At 47.0% G+C, this 11,297-nt stretch overlaps 1 protein-coding gene across 1 annotated transcript in view; it reads right to left on the bottom strand.

Annotated features, from left to right (window-relative positions):
* The window catches only part of E2f7 (E2F transcription factor 7), a 34,718-nt gene that overhangs the window by 3,352 nt on the left and 20,069 nt on the right, over positions 1 to 11,297 (bottom strand). The window contains 5 exon segments of the mRNA XM_050135606.1: positions 901 to 1,325; positions 3,787 to 4,048; positions 5,175 to 5,655; positions 6,631 to 6,700; positions 7,193 to 7,378. Coding sequence (XP_049991563.1) covers positions 901 to 1,325; positions 3,787 to 4,048; positions 5,175 to 5,655; positions 6,631 to 6,700; positions 7,193 to 7,378 — 1,424 coding nt within the window.

Below are 11,297 nucleotides of genomic sequence, written 5' to 3'. Positions count from 1 at the left end.
ATCGTGTTTCTCAGGGAGAGCACCCAAATCGGTTATGCCGTACCAAGTGGTCAGCCCTGAAATTAGACACACAAGCGCCATGACAAGGGCCGAGCAAACTTCATATACATATTTGGGAACACGTAACATACATGTAACAACAGTTAAGGAGATCGAGGCCCTGAATTGAAGAAAGTGGGGTGTGTGTAGGAGGTGGGCACACTATCCCACCACTAGCTGAGGAGCTCCTGGCCTCGGCCAGCTGCTGTGAGAGGGAGGGGCAGTGCTCTTTGACGCTGTGACACCAGCCACACTGACCACACTGACCACACTCTGGGGCAGGCCCCATGCCCAGGAAGGTCTGGCCAACACAAAGTGGACTCAGGGAGCTTAGGAAGACAAAGGGGGAGAAAACCAAGCTGGACAGGGACGGAAGGGGATGACTATCATCCAAATATTGCAGGAAAATCCTCAAAGGTTTAATAAAAATATCAATTTAATATTTAATAAAAATAATAAAAACATTATTTTTTTGAAAAAGCATATGTTGGGCAAGGGGTGTGGATCAGGGTCAGAACATTTGTCTAGTTTATGTGTGGCCCAAGGTTTGGCTTCCAGCGGTGCAAAAAAACTGAACCAAAACAAAATCGAGTCAGAAAACTAATGTGACTATTTAAATATACAGTACACTCGGAACCTCTGAATAACCTACCTCCAACGACTTTTAGTGACACATAATAACATTTCTTGAGAGGAATGAGTGACTCTAAACACGGAGTCTTTAAGAAGCAGATAACACAGTTCCCACTGAAAACCAGGCAGGACCTGAGGTAATACCTCTGCATCAGTCAAGTGACTGAGAAGAAAGCTAACTATATGCCGGCATCCCCCATCATGGAGTGACCAAGCCTCGGGTCTTACCTGTTCTACTTTTACCATTGACACCGGATGTCTCCTGTAACTGGGGGACTCGGGATGGATGACGCCGTGTGAGCCTGGCATCCCTGGGCTCAGGTTGAGGGAGGGCTGACACCGAGGCTGAGAATCTGAGGAAGGGACGGTGGGCGTCGTCGGGCTGACCATGGCTGCAGGGCTGAGGAGAAGGTGCGCTGTGGATCCCAGGGTGGACAAGCCGAAATTCATGGGTCCGGTGTTTGGGAGATTGGCGGGAGCTGAAGTAATGGGCGCGGGTATCGCCGGAGAATAGAGAACTGGGAAGGGGGCCAAACCTGGAGACGGCAAGAACATGCAAGGAACGCCGAAGGACGGCAGCTGACCCGACGGGGACGTCCCCACAGCGTGGGGCGTCTGATTGCCTGGTAAGAGCATGTTGAAGCCGTTTAACCCTGAAACAGAAGGAGAACCAGGTGAAAAATCACAGGACAAGATCCCCTTCATGTTCACGTCCCTCATGGCTCCTCCAGCGGGGTTCATAATAGATCAACGCATGATGGAACCGTCTCTCTGGCGAGGGTGAGCATACTGGCTGTGCTCTTCCAGCTGACACAGCTACCTCACACTGGTGACAAGACTGCACATCAGCCTTTACCTGCAGGGTCTTGTGGTCAGTGCCCACGGAGAACTCTTTAATTTCTTTCTCCGGGGATGCATGCATTTGTGTGTGAATGTGGGTGGGCGTGGTGATGAGGAAAACTTTGGGTGCTGGGTCCACCTTCTACTCTGAAGCGGAGTCTCTTGTTTACCATCGCACAGACCAGGCTAGCTGTCCTGAGAGCTTCTAAGGAATCTCCTGCCTCAGTTTCCCATTTCTCCACAGGAATGCAGGGAATATGGAGATATGTACCACCGTGCCCAGTTTTGTGTGGGCTCTGGGGATTTGAACCGGGTCTTCATGCTGACTCAATAAACACCTTACTCACTGAACCGCCTCTTCCTCCTCCTGTTGAGGGGTTTTAGTAGGGACTGCACCGAATCCAAAATGAAGGGGAAAATAAAATTTCGGTACGAAAACCTCTACTTTGATTGCTATGAACTTCTAGCCAAAAATTTCTATTTCCCTCAGTGATCGCAAGCAAGAATTCCTAAGTGTATGAATGATACTTTGGCAATACTGAAAAGTACAGATGTGGGGCCTGGAGAGATAGCTTTCTTGAGAAAGTGCCACAGTCAAGGAAGAAGACCTGGATCTGAGCTGACACGGCTACCTCACACTGGGACTCTAGACTGAAGGTCTTATTATTATGTTTAACAATCACAGCTTTGGAAGTGTGTGATGTTCTGGACTTGCCGCTGGGTGTCTTATTTCTCTGTGTAGCCCTGACTGTCCTGGACCTCACTCTGTACTCCAGGCTGGCCTCGAACTCAGAGATCTGCCTGACTCTGCCACCCTATTGCTAGGATTACAGGTGTGTGCCACCACTGCCCAGTTGCTAGTGGGTCTTATTAGTGTAGATAACTAAAAAATTAGCTTTTTACTTTAATCTTACTGGAATTGTTTCTTTATAGGCCCATGTACTAAGTTGTCTGCTTTGAAACATTCTGAGGAGTTCATGTGTTTCCTTCAATCGCCTAATAATGGCTTATATTAAAGTGTCCTCAACACTGAGATGTCCAGAGGTAACAATGCAAGCTGAGGACATGGCAGATGAAGAAACACCCTTCTCCTCTGCCTGGCAGACCAGACTGAAGCCAGCACGGGACCGGACCGAAGGCATCTCAGAAACCTGGTGGCCAATCATTGTTATCAACTTGACGGAATTGGGAATCGTCTAAGAGACACATGCCTGACCATCTGTCAGGCTGCTGCACTGGAGGTTCACCGAGGAGGGAAGACGCTCCCTAAACGTGGGCAGAGCCAGCCCCTTGGCTGAGGCCCTGGCATGAATGAAAGCTAGAAAGCTGGTGGGCAACAGCATCCCACCCTCCCGGGTCTTCTTTTATTTTATTTTTAATATGGGACGCTTCACAGATGTGCACGTCACCCTTGCACAGGGGCTGTGCTACTGTCTCTGCATCCTTCTAATTGTAGTACACAATTCTACACTGCCAAAGCGATTACCCCTCTGGGTCTTGACTGCAGACACAATGTAAGCAGCTGTGCTCCTTTGGCCACGCCCTCCCAGACCACACGCCAAAATAAACCTTCCCTCCTTTAATCTGTTCTCCAGTGGAAATTCCCTTCTAACACAGTAAAGTAGCTAAGACAGTATCTCTGTATCAAGAACAACTTGACGTACACAGGACAAACCCGACCAGCTTTTCGCTCTAATTCGGTTTATTTGAAATAACAACATGATCTGCCGAGTCTTACTTAGTTAGTGCCAGTACTGGCTCGCTCTAGGTGCTTTAGATTTCTTAGATCCAGTTCAGTCTCTCAGCACTCCAGAGAAGCAGGCGCTATTACTATTCTTCTACTAACGAGAGTATCTGAGTGCTTGTTTTAAGTTGACGTAGGTCATGAGTGGTTTTAAATGTCAAGTCCTCTTACAGGAGGTCACGGCGACGCACTCGGTACTGCTCGACCCTGAAAATCAGAATGCCCGGCTGTGTACGATCGCCGACACATTCATACTGAACTGAGAGTCTAAACCCGTGCTAGACTTGCTTGAATCAAAAAAATAAACTTGTCTTTTAAACGGGTGGTTTCTTCGTCAGATAAAGTGTAACGCATTTAAAATGTATCCCTTTACCCCCCCGTAGTTGTTGAACAGAGGACAGGAGCCTCGACCTTTGTTTGTGGAGACCGGGAACGAGATGGGCACAGCCCGACAATTTGCTGTTCTCCCTGGTCTGGTGACACGGGCAGAGACGGGAACACGTGGTGTGGCCGGCACGGGCATCCCTTACCTGCTGGGGACTGCACGTACAGATACTGCAGCAGGGCGGGGTCTTTGGTGACGTCATTTCCGTTTGAAGGCTTCTCTGCGTCTGGATTTCTCGAAGGGTTTCCACATGCAGAAGCAAGGAAGCAGCAGTTTGCCACGGCCTTTCCTGAAACTTCTACATCCGCCGGGGGCTGACTCTTTTCACAGGCGGAGGCTTCCAGGGGCGTAGATCTCCCGTCTCCCTCAGTCACAGGAGAGGCGAGGGCTGTGGAGTTTGACGGTCTCTAAGCACAACCAAACCAGAAAGCACAGAAGCCAAGTCAGGATTCCAGGAGTCAGTTTTAGATAGAAGAGTTCTCTTAAAATTGATAGCTCATGCACGAGAAAACAGCCAGGTGTCACTTGGATTAATGGCTCAGGTTTTTGAGACAGAGTTTCTCTGTATAACAGCCCTAGCTATCCTGAAACTAGTTCTGTAGACCAGGCTGGCCTCAAACTCACAAGAGATCCGCCTGCCTCTGCCTCCCGAGTGTTGGGATTAAAGCGCCACCACCGTGGGCCTCTAATTAAAATTTGATTTACTTTTTGTTAAGCTACTTCTTTGACAACTTCACGCAGGTACACGATGTGATGCGTTCTGGTTACTCTCTCCTCTACCTGCTGGTATCTCCCTCCCATCCTTACCAACTCTATTTCCTTCTCACACTTCTAATCTGCAATGCTGAGCTATATATAAAACTTGAAAAAAACCACTTTGGCGGGAGAAAGGCAGAGGGAAAGGCTCTTAATGGAGTAATCTCCACGCAGCGCGCCGAGTCGACCAGCGAGGAACGCGCTCTGGTTCTCCCAGCCTCACTGGTTGGTTCTACCTCATTAACTTCTGCACGGCTTCTGTGGGGAGGTGGGAGGGCGCAGACAGCTCATCTTTTTGTCTGCTTCATTCTGTAGCTAAGGAACCAGGATCACTGGGCAGCGCAGAGCACTGACCCAGCCCAGAGCCGGCTTTCCAGAGCCATTCACATCCCCGATTCAGGTACCCCACTGTTTCCAAGACCCAAATGATTCCAAACTTTTTTTTTTTTTTTTAGTTCATGAAACAACACTGAGATGGAATATACAAACACACTAACAACGATTACTACCCTGTACTAACAAGCAAGCTTTTTTCTTCTCTATACTTTTTTGGATTTTTGTAAGAAGTGTGTTTTTTTATTTTGTTAAAAGTTACTTTTCTTATAGTATTATCTTATGGTAAGATTTTTTGGGAAAGCCAGTCTGGAGCTTCATTAAATACATTAGGACCGCATGAAATACGCTTCTAGTCCAGAGTCTACTGCCTCAGAGCATCTGTCTCCATTAAGCTCCAAGCCAATGAGATGACACCACACACATTTACCCACAATCCCTTACCTTGGGCATGACTAGGGATAAGGGGCTGTCTTCAAATTCCTGACTTTGCCTTTTCATGGCTGGCTCATCCTCCTTGTGGGGATTCCTCTCCTCACACAGGCGCTTCTGAGCCGAGGGTGCCAAGGACAGGTCAGCCGGGACTTCTGAGCCACCATCCTCCTCTGCTCTCAGCTCTGCAGGAGGGGACAGTCCCTCCTGCAGGCTCCCACACAGCATGAACAGCGAGGAGGGCATGTAGACCAGGGGCTGGCCAGCAAGCAGAGCTGGCTTCAAGCTCTCTGTGTCTTAGGCGGCGGGAGGAATGTGGCCACCTGCTTGTCCGTGGAGGCCATTCTGAGTGGAGGAAGCCTGTAAATCTGCCTGAGCAACAGAAAATACTGGGTGGGCTAAAGACTTGACGCAGTATTCTGAGTCAGCGGGGAGGGCAGGGTCCAAGCTGCTTGCTGGAGGCACCACTCTCTTGCTGGCAAAGCCTTCCCCCCTGTAATAAAGAGAAAAGATGATTACCATCAAGTCACCGAGTTCTACCACAGCCCCCGATTCACTGCTGTCCACGTCAGAAGTGAGGCAAGACTGCTCGGACGATGTTCAAATGTCCTCTCTGGGCACACAGAGGCAGACCAAGGAACTCTTGATGGGTGGCTAGGGACGACATGAGGCCAACATGGGAAGAGCTGTTGGGCTCTCAGATGACCGACCACTGGCTGACACTGGTTCTCCCACAGCTCATGGTTATCAAGTATCAAGCACTTGGCCTGTGACGGACATTTGGTACAATACTGTAGCCATAGCTGCTCCTATTCCCACTTACTGATGAGGAGAACCCAAACCAAGCTCAGAGTTAATCCACCTGCTCCGGTTCTAAGGATCTGAAGCTGGACCTCACTGCAGGGCTGTTTGACGGCAAAGGCCAGCTTCCTGGTTACTCGAGAGAGTACGGGTGGAAGGGAGGCTGGGCCGGACTGATGTAAAGGAAAGCTAGTTGAGTTTACCTAGAAAGTGGGCAGCGAGGAAGAGCATGTATCTACTGGGGTTGGTACTTTGTTTTTTCCTCTCCGTTTGCTCAGTACTAATAAAGAATGCTTAGGCAGCCCTCAGCCCTCATTCAAAACTAAGCCCCGCTATGAGATTTTAATGTTTTGGCCATATATATATATTATACAATACGCGAATGTGTTTCGTTCATGTTTTGAACTAGATTAACCTCTGGAAAGTAGAGGATGTGGGTTTCTTCTTGGCTGCACACATGACTGAGACCCACTTCACCCAGGACCAGTTTTGCAGGTTGAGTACTTCTCTCCAACCACGGCCTCCCTAAGCGAGAAACTGAGCTCTGAAGGTCAGAGTGAATCTATCAACCGTCAGTGTGTCCGCTGGCCAGGGCTGTCAGCCTCTCCATCTTGAGCAGGAAGGGCAACACGACCTGACCATGACTGGATTCTTAAAGGCGACTTACTGTGATTTGTCTTCTACTTTCTGTCTGTAGATAGCTGCCAGACTTCCAATTTCTAGGGAGTAGGCTGATCCTGCAAGGGAACGTGAAGGGTTAACAGACGCAGTGGGTGCCGTGCTGTGCAGACACACACAACACAGACAGTTCCTCCAGGCTGAGGGGTTGTGAAGACCACTCCAAATCTGCTCTGGCTTTGTTTCAGAAAGGGCAATTTTCAGACCGTAGCTATTAACGGTGATTTCAGGTCTCATTAAGAATAAGTAAGAGAGAAAAACAAATGTTGTTTCCCAAGTTATAAACTTCTGTGATATATCAAAGGGGCCAAGCATAGCAAGCCAATTGATCAAGGCTGACTGGATCAATTTTAGGCGTGGGGCTGTGCTCACACACTGTGAAGTCAGTGTCTCTTTTGCAGCCAATAACTGTTTGACTTCAGGCAAGTGAAGAGTTGGCTGTTGAGAAAAACGGCATGGTCTAGAGAGATCATTTGAAAACGCCTGCGTATCACCAAGGCTACTTTTCCATGGCAACTCCCGGACTCCAGAGGTGGAGCGAGGGCCCGTACCTTGTTTTCCTCCCTGTGGGCTGCTGGGCTCCGAGCTCACTTTCCTCTCTATCTTCTCAGACGTCTGAACCGTGTTAAAGGAACCGTACCGAGCCAGCCTCTGTTTCGCACACACTCGGATCTGGCCATATGTTTCTCTCTTCCATTCCGGTAAGACAGAGGCAGAGACATCCAGGAGCTCTTCGTCTAGGGGGAGAAAATCAGAACGGCAGTGCAGTTAAACAGCTACAGTCTAGGGTAATTTTCACCTTTTTAAGGGATGGTTCTGAGCGGCAGGAGAGATGGCTGCCCTTCAGGAGAACTCAGGTTCGATTCCCAGCACCCACAGGGCAGCTCACAACTGTCTGGAAGTCCAGTTCCAGAGGATTGGACACCCCACACAGACATACATGCAGGCAAAACTCCAAAGCACATGAAATAAAAATAAAAAATAAAGAGATTGCTTTAAAGTTACAATTGAAATGGAGTTATCCTATAAACAAACAAACAAACAAACAAAAAACTAAGACCATCAAAGGAATTTTATGAGCTATCTCAAACCCCAATTTCTTTCCATATACTGGAAAAGAAAAAATGGCTAACTATAACATGAGAATGAACCCATATGCATCCTAAAATTATCCCAACTGCAACCGAAGTGGAGCAAGATGTTCTGCAACTTGAATTAGAACAGACCCAACATTTTTATGCTCGGTTAGGGTCCGATAGCAAAGGAAACCCGGCCACGTTCAGCTCCGCATGCGTGGTTTGAGATCCACTTTCAGGATGAATCGAGATCAGCTTCTCACTCCAAAGCTTCAGGGCAACACAGAGGAGAGTCTCACTTTCCTACTTGGCTTTATTTGTTTTTTTTTCTTGCACAGGTAGAGGCTTGGTTACCAAGTGACCACAGGAATAAGGTCAGCAGACGCCGGGGTTGAAGTGCTGATGAACAGCGAGAGTAGGGATGGAATGTTGGGCCCTGAAGACCATTTTATGTTTCAATGTAAAAAGATGGACATTTCTGTAGCTCAGGCAGCCATCCCACGGTCTGGCCGGTTGTTCCTGCCTTGTTTATTTGTGTTCATTTCTTATATGCGCCGAGTGTACAGTGTACAGATTTTAATTATAAATCTGATTTGACATGCTGAAAAAGTCCAGCTAGACTTTTAGAAAATGCACTCTGACCTAATGCGACTTTGAAACCGAACCAAAAATAAATCTTGATGGCTTTTGCTGTCATGCAACAAAAGCCCAATATATGTTGCCTTTATATAATCAGAAGTACAAGACGAAAAGAAGAAGAAATAGGTCGAGTCAGTCCCAGGGATCATAGCTCCTCGCTCTCCTGAATCAAATAAAACACTGAACAGGAATGTATACCCCGTGGCTCTTAAGACACTAGGCAGGGGATGTGGGAACACGACGACCCCTTAGAGCAGACGTGAAATTAAGCAAGCATAGACTCTCCTAAATTACTGCCAGAAGGATGTTTCTAGGTTGGGGTGCAGGAACCCGAGAGTCTCCCCAAGCTGAGGTGCAGCTGGAGGACCAAGGCACGGTGGCAGGCAGCTAGAGTTGGCAGGGCAGGACAGTGGTGGGGACATCAGTATGCATCTAACATTTACTCTAATGGTACACTTTCACAAGGACGTTCCCTCATTGATAAAATCTGGATGACACACCATTGCTAAGAGCAGCGAAGCCTCCACCATTCATTCATTCATTCATTCATTCATTCATTCAGAGACAGTCTCTCAATGTAGCACTGGCTGGCCTGAAACCCACCTTGTAGACCCAGGGTAGCTTCGAACTATAGAGATCACCTGTCTATATCTCTCAAGTGCTGAGTGGAAAGCCAGCCACCACTGTGACATTACAGCCCATTTCTCCTTTGACACCTAGGAGCATTGGCTTTATATACTTGGGTGCTTCAGCGCTAAGGGCATACATAAACACTTTTTTTTTCATAAACACAATTAAAATTCCTGGCCGAATCGCTCCTCTTATGACTAAATGCCCATTGTTTCTTGTTACTATTTGCGACATTAACCCCGTTTTATCTGATGTAAATATAGCTACTCCTCACTTCAGATTCTAACTGCGGGGTATATTTTTTTTTGCTACTCCTTTACTTTCTGTTGTCAGGTCTCTTAATGGTGTGTCTGAGTGCTTCTTAAGACTGGATTTCTGTATCTTTCACAAGACTCAAGGACTCTATGGCAGTTTCTACATCAGTGTTGATTTCTCAGGCTCTTTCCTGTCCCTCCTCTTCCGGAATACAGTCATATGAATGCCTGCTTACTTATGGCGGAGGAAGGAAATCTGATCATTGGGTCAGTGTGGCCACTGCGCAGGCTTTATCTTTTAATGGCGGGGAGGGTGATCTGTGCACATTCTTTGCCATCACAAATAGTTCATACTGATCATTTTGTTCATTCTTTTCCGTCCATCTTCCCTTATGTCTTTGAGGTTTGGTTTGCTACATCAATTAAGTTTGATTCCTTTTCTTCTTTGTAAAACTGCTCTGCTAGTATGTTTTATATCCGCAAGATATACTTATCCTTTGCTTCTAATGTTAAGACTTTAGGCATTTAAATGTTATTGCATTTATTTTAGAGTTTTGTGTGCATGCGTGCACACGTGTGTGTGTGTGTGTGTGTGTGTGTGTGTGCGAGCGCGCATGCGCGCATTGGAGATCAGAGAGCAGCTTGGGGGGAGGTGGTTATTCTTTCTGTTTTGGGTTCTCTGCATTCTCGGACAAAATTACCAGGCTTGGCAGCAAAAGCCTTTCTTTACGTGCTCAGGCATCTCACTGGTCTGAAAAATTTCTGACAAGTCTATAAAGCTGGTCCAGTGGGGACAAATTTAATCAGGTTTTGCTTGTTTTATATATATAAAAAATCTGCCTCATTTTTCAAGGATTACTTTCCTGGAAATAGCCTTCTCATTATTATTTTTGTTAGTTTGAGACAGGGTTTCTCTGTGTAGCCCTGGCTGGCCTCGAACTCACAGAGATCCACCTGCTTCTGCCCCCCACCCCCGTGCTGGGATTAAAGGTGTGTGCCACCACCACCCAGCTCCAAGGATTCCCATGTTTCTGGCATCCGTGCTCACGGGTGCACTCATCTGCACAGGTATGGGTGACTAATCATGTACATGATGTTTTAATCCTAAAAGGAAAAGAAATGTTAATTCTACATTTGAAAAGAAAATGTGAAGGGGTGCTGGGTGGTGGTGGCATGTATCTCAGAATGCAAGCCTATCACTAAGCAAGGCACGACTATTTTGAATGCTGATAAGGAGAGGGTATCACAGGTGAAGAGAAGCCAAAGGCACAGAAACAACAAAAACCATGAAGTCTTTTCTTTCACGTAGGCAGGGACCACTCCACACAAAAGTTAAATCTCTCGTGGCATTAAGTATAGTAAACGGCCTGCAGTCTACACAGTAAATTCTTGCTGGCTTGAAGTAGTTATACTTGATTTTAAGGGGATTTTTATCTAGATCCTAATATGATGTGTGATTTCCCTCCTCTGTATGCTGTGATTACCATTAATGAATAAAGAACTGCTTTGAGCTATAGCAGGGCAGGGTGGGGAGGAGCAAAGCTAGGCAGGGAGGACTGGACTGAATGCTGGGAGAAAGAAGGGCAGAGTCAGAGAGAAGCCACGTACTCCCTGCCGGAGACAGACGCTGGAAACTTTAGCTGGTAAGCCTGCCACTTGATTAACGAAGATGGGTTAAATTAAGGTGTAAGAGTTAGCCAATAAGAAGCTAGAGCTAATGGGCCAAGCAGTGTTTTAAATAACACAGTTTCTATGTGATTATTTCGGTTCTGGGTGGCCGGGACGAACAAGCAGCTTTCTTCCAACACTAATATGTTACCAAGGAGGCAGAGAGCTGTATCTTTTATAAGCCCTAGTTATGTGACACAAATTTGTATCACCATACCAATATGGAAAGGGCAATTCAAACATTATCTGAATGGCTGGTGCTCAGGCAGCATGGCTGCATGTAAGGTTCCTTGCGCAGAAGATCCAGTCCCTGGCCACACATATATTAACTGTTCCTTTGATATGGTTTAGCAAAATCATGGTATGTTTAACCTTTTAACTAAATGACA

This window comes from Alexandromys fortis, unplaced genomic scaffold (genome assembly GCF_014885135.2).
Source record: "Alexandromys fortis isolate MF-2015 unplaced genomic scaffold, M_Fortis_MF-2015_v1.1 scaffold_24, whole genome shotgun sequence".
Classification (NCBI taxonomy): domain Eukaryota; kingdom Metazoa; phylum Chordata; class Mammalia; order Rodentia; family Cricetidae; genus Alexandromys; species Alexandromys fortis.
Note: the sequence above shows the minus strand (reverse complement) of the source record. Positions and strands in the feature narration are given on the sequence as shown.